Source organism: Leuciscus leuciscus (assembly GCF_965113295.1).
Source record: "Leuciscus leuciscus genome assembly, chromosome: 11".
In the NCBI taxonomy this organism is placed as follows: Eukaryota; Metazoa; Chordata; class Actinopteri; order Cypriniformes; family Leuciscidae; genus Leuciscus; species Leuciscus leuciscus.
This window is the reverse complement of record NC_138735.1, coordinates 32,713,983-32,734,550: the sequence shown is the minus strand read 5'-3', so window position 1 is coordinate 32,734,550 and position 20,568 is coordinate 32,713,983. Positions and strand designations below refer to the sequence as shown.

Below are 20,568 nucleotides of genomic sequence, written 5' to 3'. Positions count from 1 at the left end.
TGTGTGTGTGTGTGTGTGTGTGTGTGTGTGTGTGTGTGTGTTTTATATCACTAGTGCAGTGTCCGTTCTCGGAGCATATAAGCCCTGCCCGCGTGAGGGGCGCCGCTTCCCGCTCGCGCTGTTCTGTAGTTTACTAAAAGTTTATTAATTCTGAATGTGTGGCGTCTCGCGTGTCTATCTATATTGCACCAAATGCGACACTGCACTCCCTTGTGAAGTCGATTGGATGAACGGTTCTCAAAATAATCAAAATGCAAACGGACATACCGACACATAGAGATTCCTGCCTTTATTAGACAGAAGAATATGTTAAGCCCCCTCTTTCCGAAGCTTCGAATATTCGATGTTCATTACTACCGAAGCTTCGAAGCTCAAAAAATGGTCGAAGCTCAAGTAACAGCCCTACTTGATTTACGAATTTTTTGATATTTGGACTGCAAAATAAATACTAAGTAAGAAAATGATTTTTTGCAGTGCATCCGCTCTGGCTTTGGGTTCAAAGGCCAGTAGTGTCCAATGAGACCCACATTTGAGAGGGTTGTCCCAATTTCACTGCAGATTATAGTTGCTCTGGACTGGTTCCTCTCTCTCCATGTCCCTGTGGAGCGATGGATGGAGAGAAGGAGACGGCGAGAGATGAAATGATGAGGAAAATAAGTGAGCTGACAGAGAATGTCCTTCTGTTCCCGGATCTAGAGAGATGCCTATCTACAGGCCGTTTTAAAGCACACTTAAGTCTCTTTGTAAGTGTATATCCTCATTTTGCCAAATTTCAAAGCATCATTCTTGGAGAATGCAATCCCAGAATGCAGTTCAAAGAGTGAGAGATTTAAAAAAAAATGTTTTATATTTATTCTACATGTGAACAATAATCAATTCAATACCTAATAGTATCAATAAAAGACGTATTCCAATTAATAATGAACTTTTGATATACTAATAGTATTTAATCATATTTTAAATTAGTTCCATTTTAGTTTGTTGTAGTGTTTAAAGAAAAAAAATATAATTCTATATAGCTTTAATTAATTTTAATTTTTTTTATTTCAACTTTTAGTTTCCAAAGCAACATTTCTCATTTCTGTTTATGTATTTAAATTTAAAAGATGATCTTTTGACTTCAGCTTCATTTTAGTTATCGAAAAGGAATTTTTATATTTTTAGTTTTAGAAACACTAACATCTCAAGTCCACACTATAACTGTAAGACAGGAATCATAACGTTAGAATCACTTTCAAAACGTATTTTTTCGACAGCCAATCAGAATCGGACTTTAAAACATGCATTGCTGTAATGTTCACAGAGAGTAACTGAAGCACACTTTTAGAATAAACACACCACTATAGTTGTTATAGTTATCGTTCTTGGTGTGAATGGGCCTTTAGCCACTGTGCACTTCATCAAACATTTCCTTAAGCGTTTGTTTATTAAATATTTTGGTTATTTTCATGATGCTTTTAGCTGGCAGTACGAGTTAAAGTATGAAAGAAGTCAATAGACAGTAGAAGCTAACTAGGTTTTGGAGCAGAACTACTGTGAGAGTAGGAATAAGGCCACGTATAAGAGGGAGGTGTGTGTGTGTGTGTGTGTGTGTGTGTGTGTGTGTGTGTGTGTGTGTGTGTGTGTGTGTGTGTGTGTGTGTGTGTGTGTGTGTGTGTGTGTGTGTGTGTGTGTGTGTGACAGTGAGGGAATCCTCTGGACTCCTGCCCTGTCCATGTCCTCTATGTCGGCCTGTATTCTGTAACACAGAACATGGGTTTCTCTACGGGCCTCGGCCCAAATCATGGACACAACACAGAACTTGAAGGATTTCATCGTGTCATCCAGAGCCAAACACAGAGAGTGAGGAAGAGGAGTGGACGGAGGCGTACGGGTCTGTCAGTCACACACACTAATGGTTTTTGCTCAGCTGTTGCTCTTTTATAACTCAGCAAAGAAGGAGAAACATCTGAGACAAATGAAGTGAATCTCCTGAAGAGAAATAAAAACAAATGATACGAATTAGAATATGCGTTCATATCGAGATCTCAGACTTTCCTTTATAACCTGTAAATGGTCTTTTTTTCTCACGAGAACCATATCAGAAGCAAGAGTCTCCATTTTCACTCCATTTACTCTCCTTTTTTTGAAGAAGAAACAGCTTTTTTTCCTTTTCTGCGAGCAGTGTTCACTGTAATAAGTCTGCGAGCAGTGTTCACTGTAATAAGTCTAATTTCCATTAAAACAGAGACAATGAGTCGTAGACACTTTTACCTTTTATCCAAAGCGATGTTCACTGCATTCAGAATGAGTGATATAGACTGCATTCACAAATCGCATGACTAGAAAATGAGCTCCTTCATCATTTAAATGCTTTTTAATTTTAGAAAGCAGAACATTAATGTCAAATCAGCATTTACAGTCTGTCTGGTCCATACACTGAAGTTAACGCGTGTCGTCGAGAATGATTTCAGTCTTCCTGCTGGCGGATGTTTGGCTGAACTTTAGTTTTCTGTTGGCTTTCTTCCACTGACAGCTTCCATTAACGGCACAGTTTCTGTGTAATTAACATGAGTCTCGTTTCCCCCGCAGCCTGTAGTGAGGAAACAGTGCATTAACAGCGCAGAGCGAGAGAACGTACGTCAGGGATATGGAAGGAGACGTGTAGACGTTGTGTAAAGCAAGATTTATACATTTACATTAAAGCAGGTGTCCTTCGAAACGGGTGTCGGGGAACAAAGTGCTTTACAAACGACGTTAAAAGTGCTGGCAAATACCCGACAGAAAATGAGTTTGGATGCTCGAAAAATTGAAAATGAAAAAATACTGCATTGTACTGTAATTTAACACAACCCATAATGCATTGCAAACAGTAAAAAAAAAGTATACATTAAATACAGTACTGTTAAAAAATGTCTGTAAATTAACAGCATTTTCTAAATTAGCAAAGTAATGCCCAGAATGCAATGTTTTAATAGAAAACGTCTCGGGTTACGTATGTAACCCTCGTTCCCTGAGTAGGGAACGAGACGCTGCATCGATACTCGATACTTTGGGGAATGCCCTCGGCATGACGCGTCTGAAGTCTGTAATGGAACTATTCCAATCTTGATTGGTGCTCGTCACTCGTGACGTTGCATGTGACGGTGATCCGGAAGCTATAAAAGGGCAACGGAACATAGCCGTATCAGCTTTTAAAGGGTCGAAGCAAATCGTTCTCAGGAGCACGAAAAGTGTGGCCGAGAGATGCAGCGTCTCGTTCCCTACTCAGGGAACGAGGGTTACATACGTAACCCGAGACGTTCCCTTTCGTAAAGGGAACTCCCGCTGCATCGATACTCGATACTTTGGGGAACGAATACCCACGCCGCCACACTGAGAGACCCTGCCCTGGTGTGAAGCAATCTGGCACACTCAAGACATGAGAACTTGTGAACCTGGTGTAGAGGACAGATCCAGACTGTAATGTTTGATGAAGGTGTGTGGGGAGGCCCAGCCAGCGGCATCACAGACCTCTTGAAGAGAAACCCCTGCTAGCAAGGCTCTAGAGGATGCCACTCCTCTGGTTGAGTGAGCTTTTATCAGGAGAGGTGAAGGCAGATTGCGCACCTCGTAAGCTGAAGAAATAGCCTCTACTATCCACTTGCTAATAGTCTGCTTGGAGACCGGGGAGCCCTTCTTGGATAACCCAAAACACACAAACAGCTGGTCCGACTTCCTCCAGCCCGAGGTCCTATGTACATAGGCCTCAAGAGCTCGGACCGGGCATAACAAGTGTAACTTAGCTTGATCAGCCGACACATGCGGTGGAGGATGAAAGGCCGGAAGGATTATAGACCGTGCCACATTTGTGGGCACCTTAGGCACGTAGCCAGGTCTAGGGTGGAGAATGGCTCTCACTCTGCCAGGAGAGAACTCGAGGCAAGAGGGAGCCACAGATAGCGCCTGCAGGTCGCCAACTCGTTTCAGGGAAGTAATAGCGAGCAGGAAGGCTACCTTAAAGGATAAAAATTTCTCAGACACCTTATCCAGGGGTTCGAAGGGTGCCAGGGATAAACCTTCGAGGACCACTGCCAGGTCCCACGTGGGGACCCTAGGCTGGATAGCAGGCCTCATCCTCCTGGCTCCATGAAGGAAACGAATTATGAGTGGGTGTGTCCCCAGCGTGCCCACCCCTAAAGGCGTGTGGAAGGCTGATATAGCCGCCACATAGACCTTAAGCGTGGACGGGGAGAGCCCGTCAGAGAAACGATTCTGGAGGAACTCCAGTACTGAAGCCACTGGGCAGTTAACTGGGTCCAACTGATGTTCTCTGCACCATAAAATAAAAATTTTCCATTTAAATGCATAAAGTTTCCTCGTGGAGGGGGCTCTAGAGTTTACAATGGTCTCAACAACCTCGGTTGAGAGACCAGAATTTATGAATTGGTCCCCCTCAGGGGCCAATCCAGTAGCTTCCTGGGCTACCGCCAAGGGTGAAATATCATGACCTTGGGCTGAAGAGGGAGGACCATCCTGATCCGGATTCACCGCGGAAGGCCTGCCAGAAGGGCCCAGATGTTTGGAAGCCATATTTGGGCCTGTCAGTACAGGGCCACTAAGAGTAAGCTGATCCCGTACTGCTGAACCCTCTTGTACTCTAGAACCCCCGGGGGCAGAACAATCGGGGAAAGTATACACAGACATGGCCTCAACCATGTCTGTATCATGATATCCAAACCCAGCAGAGCTGGAAGAGCATGGGAGAGGTGGCGCAGAAGGTGGCCGTCCACATAAAGGGGAAACAGGAGCACCTCTGACAAACCGACCTCCATCCCGGCTAAAGCCAACTTGGGGTGGAGTTCGAAATCCCCGGGCTGCAGCCCCTGCCTCGACAGGATGACTGCCCCCTCTTTGATCAGAGAGACCATCGACATAGTGTCTGTCAAAAATAGAACCTAATGGTCTCTCTGAAGTTTCCTCAGACCCTGTGTTTCCAACACAGGTACTAGGAGCAGGAACCATAACTTCCTCCCCATGATCAGAAAACGAGGGCATGTGCGCGTAACTCTGGTCATGCGGAGTGGGTTCCCTCTCGGGGAAAACCCATTGGTCCTGAGCCACTACTACAGGGCCCCCATGTACAGCAGGCCAAAGAATAGTATGTTGAACACTGCTGCCAGCGAGCCCACTCTTTAATAAGGTCACGTAGTGGTGGCCTGGCCTAGCTTGATATTCATGACTATGGTAAGGAAGATGAGTGTCTGAGCTGGAGACAATTGTGCCTGCATCATGACTATAACCTACACCGCCCCCAGGAATCGGTTTCTCTGAAGAGGCACTGGTGATTTTTCCTAGACTCTGAGCCATATTCCCTAGCACCTCACGAGACTCGAAACAACACCTCGGTGTTGAACCGTCTGCTCTAGTAGTCAATGGACAGGAATGAGGATGCCCTGAAGACTCCATGGAGCTAGGACAGTGACCATGCATTCCGAGGAGGTGCGGGGATACAATACTAGGCCGAATGGAAGAATCCGGAACTGATGTGCTTTTCCCCCAAAGGCAGATCTCGGAAACTTCCCGTGATGGGGTTAGAAGGGAATGAGGAGTTAAGGGCCTTGTGGATCTATCACGACAGACCAGTCCTCGGAGCTGGTCTGACTGACAGTCGGAATCTTGAATCTGAACCCCCTCGGAGGTTGATCCATTACCCTGAGATCCGAAACAAGGCCTTACTCCCCTTCCCTCACAGGAACTATGAAGTACCGGCTGTAGAACCCGGGCTCCCGAAACCGAGGAAGAGCTCACCTTGAGGTTTCCTTTGTTAAGAGAGACTTGACTTCCTGTTCCAAGAACCAACCCTGCTCGGGGCTGGCAGACATGTGAACCACCCTTAGTAGATAATATTTTTATATTAGCTCCGCTGTAAGCAGGACCCTCCAGGCTATATTTTGAAGACCCCTCGGGGTGTCTAAATATGCTATTATGGGGACCAGTCCCTCGAGACTGGCCTTGGCTAAAAATGTTCAAATGGTTTCGGTGACCTGAAGCAGCTAACTGGCAGGAACTAACCGAAATATGCTCTCTACAGACCTCCTGAGAGGCGGCGAACTCGACAGGGCCGCAACGTTTCCGGGCAGATACTGCGATTTGTGTTCGCTGGAAGCCGATGTGTCCCGAAGCGCCATCGGCGGCGGGAAGTAAACATCGATTTCCTAAGGGCTGTATAAGGGGGCGAGACTCCTGTACTCGCTCTCCTGGGGGAACGGCCATAAGGGTCTGCGTGTTACGACAAGACCTCTTAGTTGAAGCTATCTTAGCCCGAGAGACAGTCCTCAGACCTGTCCTCGATATAGAGGGCTTCATACGAGAATGTCTCTTCTGGCCCCAAGCCTTATACGGGGGGGCACGAGAGGAAACCTTCTCAAAATATGTTGAACTGGCGGCTGTCCCCTGAGGCTGCCCCCTGGCAGCAACCCCATGAGACCTAGATTGACAACTGGGGATAGCTGATTGTCGCTCTGCCTCCTGAAACCTTTCGACAACGGTTCTCGCCGCGTCGCCAAAGAGGCCAGAAGGTGAAAGGGGGGCATCGAGAAGGAAAGCCCTGTCTTTCTCCTCGATCCCCAAGCGATTAAGCCATAAATGTCTCTCTGTGACGACTATTGCTGCCATAGAACGGCCAATAGCACGAGCCGTCTCCTTAATAATACGGAGAGATAAGTCAGCTACTCTACGAAATTCAGTAATACCGTTGAGTGAGACCTCCCAGTTATCATCCACCTCTTTGAGGAGGTCAGCCTGGTATGCCTGTAATAACCCCATCGTGTGTAGGCATGCACCGGCTCGACCCACCGCCATATAAGCTTTCCCTAACAAATTCGATGTACGAGATTTGGAGGGAAGTGTCTGAGCTATCAGGGGTGACGCAACGTCAGGGAGAAAATATTTCGCAAAATATTCCTCAACCCGAGGCATCACCCCATAACCATTCTCATTAGATTCCCTAATAGATGAGTAAATATATACATGGGGGGAAAATAATTGAGATGAACATGGATTTTCCCACGATCTCGATACCTCAGTATGAAGATCAGTGAAAAAGGGAAGGCTCTGACACAAAGATTGTGACTGGGTCTGCAGGAAGCGCTCATCCATTTTATTTTTCTTAGTCGCTTCCTGCTTATTATATGGCATTCAACGTTTAATTTAACCACTGCCCTGGTCACAACCTCCAGCAATTCCTCAATAACGGGAATATGGGGTGGCGAATCCCCATATTTATGTGATTCAGTGTTGATAATATCTAACCCCTCGGAGCCAGATAAATCAAACGCTGTGTCTTTAACACGGTCGGAAGAAGCCGCAGCGCGGGCTTCCGAACCGTGCGCGAGACCAGTGGAGCTGGTTAATAAACACTGAGAAAGGGTCGCAACCGTCTCAGTGTTATCTGCCAGCTCCACGTGCGAATCCCATGCATACAAGCGGCGCGCTGCCTCAACAGACGCGGGGCCTGATGCACTGGAAACGCGAGCCTGATCTGATTGATCGAACAAGCTCAAACGGGAGCGGAGCTCTCTCATAGATAGCTGAAAACAGTTTGCACAGACAGCGCCCTCGAGCACTGCCCGTGCATGCTCCACTCCCAGACAAACAACACAAAACGAGTGCGTGTCACCCTCGCTCAAATAGCGCGAGCAAGGGGACGCACACCGCCTGAGTCGTTTCTCTATATTCGCCATATATATATTGAGATAGACAAACAACACCAAATAAGACAATACAGTCACACAGAACGCTTGCTGAAGACAGAAAGCTGATACGGCTATGTTCCGTTGCCCTTTTATAGCTTCCGGATCACCGTCACATGCAACGTCACGAGTGACGAGCACCAATCAAGATTGGAATAGTTCCATTACAGACTTCAGACGCGTCATGCCGAGGGCATTCCCCAAAGTATCGAGTATCGATGCAGCGGGAGTTCCCTTTACGAAAGGGAACAGTATTTTACTGTCAGATTTTGGCCGTTTTTTTTTAACAGCAGTTTTATACATCACACACCCGCCTCATCTCACACACTCATCTCATTCGCTCCGGTTGAATAGTGCTTGTATTGCGCATCATTGTACTGATTCCCGCAGGTTTCGCGCTCACCTCAGAAGCGCGTAAACACTGATCTATATAAGTGCCGCTCTCAGAAAGCCGCTCTCAGAAAGCCGCCTCGTAAACGGCTCGAGAGAACTAAAGTGATTTCTTATTGCACTTAAATAATCAAATACATACAAAATGATGTCAAAATGTCCATCTTGTCAAGAATTGAAATAAACACAGTCAGTTTTGGAACTGAATAGTTGAGAGGAAACGCATATGTAACAGTAGATTGGATCAGTGCATAAGCTCTTAAAGTGACAGCGGCCTAATAAACCTGCTGCAGTTTGTCATTTTAATCAAAGATCAAGAGAGAAAATCATTAGCGCATGACTGAATTACTTTTGTAACTTCAATTGTAAGCATTCATTTTTACAATGAAATCTATACAGTGTTATTTTACATCTGATTACTTTCATTTCTGTAGTATTTCTTACCTGAATACTGATACACACCTGAAAAACACACCTGAAAGCCACGTTTATGTCATTTGTCTCTTTATTCTATTGTATTTATTTGTGCTATCGTTTGCAATTTGTTTATTTGTTCTTATTTTATTATTGACTGTTTACTGGGGTGGTGGTGGCGCATGGGGTGGTGGTGGCGCATGGGGTGGTGGTGGCGCAATGGATAAGACACATGCCTTTGGTGTGAGAGACCCGGGTTCGAATCCACTGTGAGACACCAATGTGTCCCTGAGCAAGACACTTAACCCCTAGTTGCTCCAGAGGCGTGCGACCTCTGACATATATAGCAATTGTAAGTCGCTCTGGATAAAAGCGTCAGCTAAATGAATAAATGTAAATGTAAATGTAAATGTACTTGTCTTTTTGTTGTAAACCTAGTTCACCGATTCAAGCCCGTCCTGGGCTGTGTGTGTAAGCTATTACAACAAAATTACCCAATTATCCAAAAATTATGAGATAATAACAAATTACCTGCATTCGTTTAATAAAACACAATAAAAACAGTAATATTGTGGAATATTATTAGTATTTAAACTATGTGAATATATAGTAAAGTGTAATTTATTCCTGTGATCAAAGCTGAATTTCCAGCATCATTACTTCAGTCTTCAGTGTCACATGATCCTTCACAAATCATTCTGATATGATGATTTGCTGCTCGAGAATCGTGTGTTCTGTGTGGTTGCGAGGGCATTTGGCACTGGCTAAAGTTGCAGGTGCAGGTGAAGATTGTAGTGGTTTGTTCAAACCCCCATATCAAACTCCACTAATGAAGATCAACGAGCCAGAGAGGACCAGTGGAGTGAACTGGAAAGCAATTGGAGGAAATTGAAGAAGTAATAGAAAAAGAGAAAGGGTTACGGGCTTTAAGGGGACGTAGTTTAGCACAGATGAAAGTGCTGCCAGATGGTATTAGTGTACAGATCAGCGCTCCTTTGTGTTCCTTCCCAATCCGCCCATTCCCAACCAAGTCACGCATTGTGTGAGAACACGTCCCGCACGCCCCGAACCCCTCAGACTGATCCCGGGATCCACATCCACACGCTTGAGCTGAGCGTCTGGGTGGCTTAGTTCAGTTCAGTTCCTTTATTGTCCACAAGGGGACATGTGTCTTTGGCTTCACAATACGCCACACACAAGGACACCAACACAACAATATACATAAAACATAAAAGTAAAGCAATAACATGAACATATGCATAGCCTACACATCCACCCCGGCTCATATTCATATCTTCTCAACATTTCAAATTCGAATGCTAGTCGGCACAGATGAAACGTTATCCAACAGGGCAGCCTGAGAACATTAGCATCGAGAGAGTCGTCAGTATTCATGCGCTAACGTTTGCCCGTGGTGTTTCTGCTGCTATCCAGCCGGCCAAGTCTGATCTGAGCCAGAGTCTGACACGGATGAGAATACTGAGAGTCCACATCAATGCTTTTAAAGTTGTTTCATGTTTTTCAATGAACCTTATTTACTCTAAACAGCAACAAATCCAAACTCTCAACTAGTGTTACTTTTTATATTGTGCATGTAAAGCAGTTCATATTACACCATATATGGCCATATGGGTGGAGGAAACATAACATAACAGCATTTTAAAATGAACTCCTAATTGTTATTTTATATGAGTTTCATTCAAAGCTGCTGTAAAATGCTGATAAACTAACATTTGTAACTGCACATTCAAAATATTATTCACTTGGCAACCTAAAATAGCCCATAGTTAAGCTAATTTAAGTATATTATGTGGTGCAAAAATTGTTGTCCTCTATTATTATTATTATTTACATTAACGTAACATACAGAGTTTATTATTATTATTATAAACTGAATTATTGCACTTTTTATGCATTAATCAGAGACAAAACTGTCCCTTGTTGGCAAAATGTCCCAGATGATTAAAGATAAAGTCTGAACAATCCTGTCATCTTTCTCTCACCCTCATGTTATTCCAAACCTGTTTGACTTGGAGTGCAAAAGCAAATGTGTATCAAAATGCTCATTGCTTATTTTCAGAAAGCTCATTTCCCAAATAATGAAAGCATTGACATTACCAGGGTCCGCCTCAAAAAGTTGCTTATTCTACTAAAGCTTTAAAACTGTGTCCATTTACATAATGTATCTTGCATTTCTGTTCACGTAAAATGAATGCACTTCAGTCTGTGTTTACTGTTGAAACCTCAAAGCAGATTTGGGGCTTTTAGGAAATGCGATTGAACTACTGGATGGAATTATTCCTGTAGAATTATTCATGTTTGTGACCCGGCAGTCATCCGTAGACCCCCGACCACTGAGACCCGCTGATCAAACAGGTGTCGAACATCCAGCGACACTCCTCAATTATTCAGCCGGCCTCTCGCGTCTCTAGTGTACGCTGCTCATTACAATGCTCTGAATGCTCCATCGTAATGCCTCCGCTGTTCATTCTAGAGTTTCACCGCACATCCCCAGGCAGGACTCATCCGATAGCACGCTTATTCTCCATCAATACAAGATGTAAACCCTTAACCTTAACTCATCGGCTGCTTGCATTAAGAACTATTCAATTCCACACAGGAAAAGTCTACATAAGTCCATAAATGTTCTATATTTCATGGCCTGTTGGGTCATAAAGACTTGATCTAGCTCAGTGGTTCCCAATTCCAGTCCTCGTGACCCACTGCTCTGCACATTTTGTATGTCTCTCTTATCTGACACACTCAGTTCAGTTCATGGAGTCTCTCCTAATGAGCTGATGATCTGGTTCAGGTGTGTTAAATAAGGGAGACATACAAAATGTGCAGAGCAGTGGGTCACGAGGACTGGAATTGGGAACCACTGATCTAGCTGATACCATAAGTCAGTTTAAGTAAAGTATGTTATTTTTGCACCAACGCATGGAATTTGTTTGGGAAGTGTTTTCATAAACACTCATTTAATCTGCGACTGGATTGATTGGCTCAGCCAATGCCGTTAGTTAGAGGCGGGGCTATATATTTGCATGACCAATCACAGAGGGGGGGGGGGGGGTCTTTGAAAACAGACATTATTTTTAGGTATGCACCAATATAAAAAAAAATGCCGATATCATTCTTTATATTTGAAAGCCGATAACCGATATATTGGCCGATAAATCTAAATCAACATTTTTATAGAATTGTTGAGAGCTTGATTACAAAAAACAAAAGTCTCAGCATTAAAAGCACACAATTATGATGTTCTGATTATAATTTTATGTAGCCGATATGACAGACTTGCGCTGCACATGTTGAACTTGTGTGAAAAAACACTGTATTTTCCTTTTTTGAAGTGATTTCCAATCATATTTCAAGCAATTTAAAACCATCAAGTTGAACATCTGACATGTCTCAGCTGAAGGAAATAATACATTATTTATTAGCTTTACTATCAAGTCAAGTTTATTTGTATAGCGCTTTTCACAATACAGATTGTATCAAAGCAGCTTCACAGTATTAAATTTAAATAATACAACAAAGTTTGTTTCAAGAGGAATTTATTGATTGATAAAATTAAATTAAATATCCCCAAAATATCCCCAACTGAGCAAGCCAAATGCAACAGTGGCAAGGAACCGAAAAACTCCATCAAGTGACCTAATGGTGTCCTAAAACTCCATCAGGTGACCTAACGTGACCTACTATATCAGCCTTATTTTCTTATCGGGCCGATAACGATCACATTAAAAATGAACATATATCGGCCGATACCGATATGTTGCCCGATATATCATGCATCGCTAATCATTTTTGCAATCCACTAGTTAATCAGAAATGACACACTAGTAGTAAACGTGCAATACTTTCATTTTTCAATACAGTTTTATTCATGTGAGTCAAATTAATTGATCAACTAACTTTTAATCTCAAAATGTCTATAATGTCTTGTTTAAAAGACGTCTAATAGCCGTCCAAACAGCCCAGACGTCTAGGCAAACACAAGGCAAAATGTGAAAAATGTATAGACGTCTAAACCATCGTCCAAGAATAGACTAGTCATCATTTAGAGTGAAGAAATGAAACCAAACACCTTGTAATCTCTGTTGACTTTGCTTACATGATGGAACAGGAATATCAAACATCTCACAAGTTATTTTGACAAAAACGACACGTAACCAAATTCAAGGTTATTTTGGCTGAGTGTGTTCCTCATAGCTGGACTATATCGGGTCTATAGTTAACCTACTCATAGCTGGACTATAACGGGTCTATAGTTAACCTACTCATAGCTGGACTATATCGGGTCTATAGTTAACCAACTCATAGCTGGACTATATCGGGTCTATAGTTAACCTACTCATAGCCGGACTATATCGGGTCTATAGTTAACCTACTCATAGCTGGACTATAACGGGTCTATAGTTAACCTACTCATAGCTGGACTATATCGGGTCTATAGTTAACCTACTCATAGCTGGACTATATCGGGTCTATAGTTAACCTACTCATAGCTGGACTATAACGGGTCTATAGTTAACCTACTCATAGCTGGACTATATCGGGTCTATAGTTAACCTACTCATAGCTGGACTATATCGGGTCTATAGTTAACCTACTCATAGCCGGACTATATCGGGTCTATAATTAACCAGCTCATAGCTGGGCTATATCGGGTCTATAGTTAACCTACTCATAGCTGGACTATATCGGGTCTATAGTTAACCTACTCATAGCTGGACTATATCGGGTCTATAGTTAACCAACTCATAGCTGGACTATATCGGGTCTATAGTTAACCTACTCATAGCCGGACTATATCGGGTCTATAGTTAACCTACTCATAGCTGGACTATAACGGGTCTATAGTTAACCTACTCATAGCTGGACTATATCGGGTCTATAGTTAACCTACTCATAGCTGGACTATATCGGGTCTATAGTTAACCTACTCATAGCTGGACTATAACGGGTCTATAGTTAACCTACTCATAGCTGGACTATATCGGGTCTATAGTTAACCTACTCATAGCTGGACTATATCGGGTCTATAGTTAACCTACTCATAGCCGGACTATATCGGGTCTATAATTAACCAGCTCATAGCTGGGCTATATCGGGTCTATAGTTAACCTACTCATAGCTGGACTATATCGGGTCTATAGTTAACCTACTCATAGCTGTACTATATCGGGTCTATAGTTAACCTACTCATAGCTGGACTATATCGGGTCTATAGTTAACCTACTCATAGCTGGACTATATCGGGTCTATAGTTAACCTACTCATAGCTGGACTATATCGGGTCTATAGTTAACCTACTCATAGCTGGGCTATATCGGGTCTATAGTTAACCAACTCATAGCTGGGCTATATCGGGTCTATAGTTAACCAACTCATAGCTGGACTATATCGGGTCTATAGTTAACCTACTCATAGCTGGGCTATATCGGGTCTATAGTTAACCTACTCATAGCTGGACTATATCGGGTCTATAGTTAACCTACTCAGCTGTGCTATATCAGGTCTATAGTTAACCTACTCATAGCTGGACTATATCGGGTCTATAGTTAACCTACTCATAGCTGGACTATATCGGGTCTATAGTTAACCTACTCAGCTGTGCTATATCAGGTCTATAGTTAACCTACTCATAGCTGGACTATATCGGGTCTATAGTTAACCTACTCATAGCTGGACTATATCGGGTCTATAGTTAACCTACTCAGCTGTGCTATATCAGGTCTATAGTTAACCTACTCATAGCTGGACTATATCAGGTCTATAGTTAACCTACTCATAGCTGGACTATATCGGGTCTATAGTTAACCTACTCAGCTGTGCTATATCAGGTCTATAGTTAACCTACTCATAGCTGGCCTATATCAGGTCTATAGATAACCTAGACGGTGAAATGACGGCTATTGCTTGCTCATAACATACTAAGAGATGAAAAGTCTTTTTATGTTTAACCGCAGGAAAGCATGAAATTGCAATAAACTTGTGTATATTATCTTTTGCATATCATCCATGCATGAGTGCGTGCGGCGCATCTGTCAGCGCAGGTTAAGTGTGTTGTGTCGGACAACACACTTAACGGTGCGTTGGGCACTTTGTGAAGCTGATTGCTTTAATCTGGAAAGCAGGTGTAGGTTGAGTTCATGACCGCACGCTTCACATATGGTGCCCACCGCCTGCACTGCTGATGCTGACACGTGGGCTTTCTCTCTTCAACAATGTTTCAGAAACGTTTTCCCCTTCATATGTGTGATGGGATTGTGTGCACTGGAGACAGTCATATTCTCTTTACTGCCAGTTTTATGATGCAGAATGAACATAACCACAGTCATTTATGTGTTGAGGACAAGACAAAACATCTTATGTTATAATAGATCTGTGCATTAGACCTGCTGCTGTCTATGATGTCATCAGGAATAATCAATAATACAGAGAAAAAGAGTAAAATCCTTCACTGCTTTTGTCTGGAAAAGTTGCAGAATCTTAAAGCCCTTTTTGTTTATTGTTTATTCTAATGCATTTCTTTGTTTTTACTTTACATTTGCTTTTCTTTCGAAGCAATATAATTTAATAAAATTTGCAATTTATTTTAGATATAAAACTACGAATATAGTAAAAATGCACAAATAAATTTGATATTCAAAGTCGGTAAACTAATTAATTAATAAGAAAAAATAAGATTTTTAATTATTGAAAAAGGTAGATTCTATTCCTCACAAAGCTAATATTGATATTAAGTAAATAATATAATTTTTATAAGTGTTATGGTATATTTTCAACAAAAAAAAAATATTTGAAATATTTATTCAATAATACTGAGAAAAAGAGTAAAATCTTTCACTTCTTTTGTCTGGAAAAGTTGCAGAATCTTAAAGCACTTTTTGTTTATTGTTTATTCGAAAGCATTTCTTTGTTTTCCTTTATTACTTTACATTTGCTTATGTTTCGAAGCAAAATAATTTAATGAAATGTGTAATTTAATTTAGATATAAAACTAAGAATCTAATAAAAATGCAAAAAATTAATGTGATATTCAAAGTCGGTAAACTAATTTATTAAGATTTTTAATCATTGATAACTTCAATTTAATTCCTCACAAAAAGCCAATATTGATATTAAGTAAATAATATAATTTTTAATGTTATATGTATATTTTCAAAAATGAGTTTCATATTTGAAACATTTATTCATATAAAAACTTAAAATATGAGTGTATTTACTTTCAAATGTGTTTTCGGTTTGATTATTCTCAGGGACAAAAGTTATAAAATGCCACACATTGAAAATAACTTTTCCTTCTTCAAGCGATCATTTTCTTCAGATTTTCTTCAAGAAACTCTCAGATTTGAGATGAAAAAGCAACGAATGTCATTTTCCTATAGTTTGTGAGTCTGTTTCCCCGTGGCTCACGTTGCTTTGGCACCATGCATTATTCTGTAGGTGTAACTCACGCCCGTCTGGATTTGGTGTCTATATATGCCGACCGGTATCCGATTACACGGATTCATCATCTTAATGGCTCCATCACGTCCCGCTCCGGTCAGGAATCATCCATCGGGAAAAACAGCAATCCAATAACATTCAGGACTTAAAGGCGCCCCGTTCAAGACCTAAACACATCGGGAACTTTATCTTTGGTTTGGCTGAACCTCCAGAAGAAGTGCCAAGAGTGTGTGTGTGTGTGTGTGTGTGGGCCTCCCCGAGTCAAGCCACGGTAACCTCGAGTCGGCGTGTAACTCCAGCTCGGGGTTGAAACCCGTAACCAGACGTCAAGCATCCCTCAGGCCTCACTGGCGCGGGGTTACGGTTTCTCCTAATTGCTTTTACCCACTGCTCGCTGTCTCGCTGTCTCACCTGGCTGGAGATCCCCATTCATTTTTAATTCCTCGCTCCAATCTCATTTGCCCAGCTGGCGACGGCTTACAATTAGTTTAGAGAAATCAGCAGAAGCCACCGAGGTACTTCACCGTTCGGCGTTCACCCGCGCTCTCCAAAAGATGCTGGATCAAGTGCGTTGCTCTTTCAAAATCTATTTGGCGTTTTAAGACGAACAGCTTTTTGTAAGAAAGGCAAATAACTGCAGATGTTGCTCGCTGAAAGTGCAGAGATGAGTTTAATTATGAGGAACAAGTGATGCACAACTGAGGTGACAATGAGTGGAAAGACTATTAAATCTCTGGGGAATTTTATTCAATTTATATATATATTTGTGTATTTTTTTTAGATACATCATAAATATATTTGTTTAAAATATTAAAGGGGTAGTTCACCCAAAAATGAAAGTTCTGTCAGTAATTACTCATCCTCATGTCGTTCCAAACCCGTAAGACCTTCGTTCATCTTCACAACCCAAATGAAGATATTTGTGATGAAATCCGAGAGGTTTCTGACCATCCATAGACAGCAACGTCACTGCAACTTTTAAGGGCTAGAAAGGTAGGAAAGACATCGTTAAAATAGTCCATATGACTACAGTGGTTCAAATGTAATGTTATGACCGCCCCCCCCCCACCCCCCCCCATCTCCTACGCTTTTCGCGTAGTAAACACAGTACAGCATTTACGGGTTCTACGCCAGAATACCAGCTCACTATTGGCCGATGCTGGTCACATGATCACTACGACACATGCGTGTGATGCTGGCGCAGGAGCAGCCAATAGTGAGGCTGCGTTCTGGCGTTGAACTCGTAAGTGCTGTACGGTTTACACTACATCAACAGTGTACATTTGTAGTATAGTAACATTTTCACAATACACATTAATTAATTTAAACAATGTAATAATTTAAGACAGATCCAATGAGCTCATTATAGTAATGAATACTATAACCTATATACATTATAGTAATGAATACTAAACCTTAGAGTATATAATTGCACGCCTTCATTACGTGTCCACTCAGCAGGCCGATCTGAGCGTGTTTGATTGACAGGCGAGCGGAAACCCTGTAGTTTTGTCATCTGTGTGTGTCACACCAGCAGACAGAGTCCTTTCATCAGCCTCACAGTGATGGATGTCCAGTGTTACCAGAGACCACAGAGCTCGTGTACGCCAGTGTGTTTCACGAGACAACAACCGCAGCAAAACATGAGGTTCAACACAAACACGCAGAGAAAGCATTCAGACCACTGACCGTTTACTGGTTATCAGACACTGCGTTTCATCTGCATGTTATTATCAGTGCATCCCTAATATTAGGAGAAACCTCTGAGACAAAGTTGAAACTTGAATCCCCCTGTGGTGAGAATCCAGCTTTTAATGTTGTTTATTAAAAAAAATGTGGTGTTTTTAATACGCTTTAAGACAAACCATGTGTAAGTTCATAAGTCGACAGCATTGCTGAGTATTTCCTCCTTAAAACTGCAGTGAACCAAAGACAGTCTCAAACACACGTTTTGAAATCGCTGGTGTTTCTGACATCACAAACTACCTTGTAACCAATCAGATCAACGTGTGATCGTCAACCAGTGGATCTCTGAGCTGAGTGAGTGAGTGGAGGCGGGGATCATTTGCATATTCATAGAACCACGCATACTAAATGAGGCGAGGGTGTCGAGTTATATTCAAGATATTATAAGACATGAAGAATGAAAAAAACGTTTAAATATGTCATTTTGCTGATCAAAGATGAGTTTTAAGGGATAAAATGATTGACTACAGGGGGACTCTAAATCTAACAGCCTATCTTTTATATAATATTCTCTATTTTCTGCATTATTCAGGACCAGACTCCCATTTTAATCTTGTATTTTCCTCTGTTCTCCTCTTCCCTGTGTTATGTGACAAACGTCTCGGTTAAGGAGAGCTGAAGCAGAACGGTAATGCCAGTTACCGTAATTAGCCTCGATTATTCCTTCTCTTCCTCACAGGACTGTGAAGTGTCTCTCCGTTCGTTTGCTTCTCCCCGTCACCTGGTAATTAGGGCTTCCAGTCTTCAAGCCACTTCAGTTCCCCAACACCACGAGACTCCATTAACGCCCCGTTCGCTCCTAATCCGGCGCTTTCAGAGACGGGTCGGTCCGAACGCCACTCCATTAGCCTCCAAATCACATTAGAGTCCCGGGAAAAGCCTCTGATTGAATTCTGCACAGTTTATTCCCCACCGCTGACATTTGATTACAAGCGTGTCGAGCTTTAGCGGAGGAGTGGGAGTTGCTTTATTCCTTAATGTTTCTCTCTTTTAGCTCATCCATCACTCTCGTCCTTCAGCTTCCCTTCTTCCTGACACTCTGCCCTCTTCTCTCCTGTATTTATGTCTTTTTTCTGTCTTTTTAGTGTCTCTGTTCCCACATTTACTCTAGTAAGCCGCCCTGCTCTGCAAAAAATGCTTTGCTTACCTAGTATTTTTGTCTTGTTTCCGGTCCAAATATCAAACAATTCTTAAATCAAGATGCTTTTGCTGAAGTAGTAAAATGTTATAAGATATTATGTCTTGTTTTCTGGGGAAATAAATACAATTTAAGTGAGTTTTTGCTTAAAACAAGCAAAATTATCTGCCAATGGGGAAAGAGAAATAATCTTGTTTCTGTTTGAATTAAGATATTAAGCATTGGCAGATAATTTTGCTTGTTTTATTCCAAGTTTGCTGTACTTGTTTGAAGCTCTGCACAATTTGGCCAGAAATTTATGATTATTAATTAAGACAATAATAATAATAATTACTACTACTAATACTTAATACAATTGCTAAAAAAAGAAAAAAAAAGAAAATAAGAAATATTCCTACTGTAATATTTCACTGTAAAATACATTTTTTTTAAATAAAGTCAATAATAATATTATTTTATTTGACATTACAACTGTAAAAGTGCAATCCGTTTATTTATGATCTTCATTTCTTCATTTTCAGAAATTAAACCATTAAACTTTTATTTTGACAGAAAACCCCAACTTTTGAATGTAGTGTGTGTGTAGCTCAGTGCAATGCATTCTGGGATTGTCACTGTGAAGTATACATATGATGCTGCTTTAGAATTTGGCAATAAACTGTCCTCTAGCACAGCCTTTGTGTTAGAAGTAATGACTCATGGGTGTGAACAGACTCACAGATGAAGCTCAGTCTCCTTTCCCTCTGTGTTTGTGTTATTAATGCTGCTGTTGACCTGTGTGGCACAAACCTTGTTTACTCTTCTCCATTACTGACACTGAGCTTTAATGTGCGAGCAGCTTCCACTCGCTGCCTGTCCAACGGGCAAATTACCCAAACCAGATTCATTTCTATTGTGCAGTGCCAACTCACTGCACTCTCTCTCTCTCTCTCTCTCTCTCTCTCTCTCTCTCTCTCTCTGCAAACTAGTCAGGGTGAACATTTGAACAAATCAACATTTGTTCTGTCCATCATCGTAGATGAATGTATAACTAAAACAAGCCTTGAAAGTATATATTTATATTTAGCTTTTATTTTTATATTTTCAATTTTTATATTTCTATTTTGCTTTCATTTATTTTTATTTCAGTTTGAGTATTTTTTTATTTCTATTTTGCGTTCATTTATTTTCATTTCAGTTTGAGTAATTTAGTTATTTTATATTTCTATTTTGCTTTCATTTATTTTCATTTCAGTTTGAGTAATTTTGGTATTTTTATATTTCTATTTTGCTTTCATTTATTTATTTTTATTTCAGTTTGAGTAAATTTTGGTATTTGTATATTTCTATTTAGCGTTAATTTTATTTTTATTTCAGTTTTAGTAACTTTGTTATTTTTGTATTTCTATTCTGCTTTATTTCAGTTTTAGTAATTTAGTTATTTTTATATTTTGCTTTAATTTCTTTTATTTCAGTTTTAGTATTTTTTTTTTATATATTTCTATTCTGCTTTTGTTTATTTTTATTTCAGTTTTAGTAATTTTGTCATTTTTATATTTTGCTTTAATTTCTTTTATTTCAGTTTTAGTAATTTTGTCATTTTTATATTTCTATTTTGCGTTAAAAAAAATTCTATATTATTTTATATTTTATGTTTTAGTCATTTTAATAACCTCTGTTTGTGAAACACAATTTTTCATCTTTTCAAGCACCAAAAAGAAGAATACAAAG

At 41.0% G+C, this 20,568-nt stretch overlaps 2 protein-coding genes across 3 annotated transcripts in view; one reads left to right on the top strand and one right to left on the bottom strand.

Annotated features, from left to right (window-relative positions):
* The window catches only part of kcnh2b (potassium voltage-gated channel, subfamily H (eag-related), member 2b), a 224,177-nt gene that overhangs the window by 40,167 nt on the left and 163,442 nt on the right, over positions 1-20,568 (top strand). The gene's annotated exons all lie outside the window — the stretch shown is intronic.
* LOC309509798 (uncharacterized protein) lies at positions 3,210-7,149 on the bottom strand. The gene is made up of 2 exons (XM_082184720.1): positions 6,637-7,149; positions 3,210-6,570 (listed from the first exon to the last, which is right to left on the bottom strand). The coding sequence occupies exons 1-2, from the start codon at positions 7,117-7,119 to the stop codon at positions 3,394-3,396; spliced, it is 3,660 nt and encodes a 1,219-aa protein (XP_082040846.1). The 5' UTR covers positions 7,120-7,149; the 3' UTR covers positions 3,210-3,393.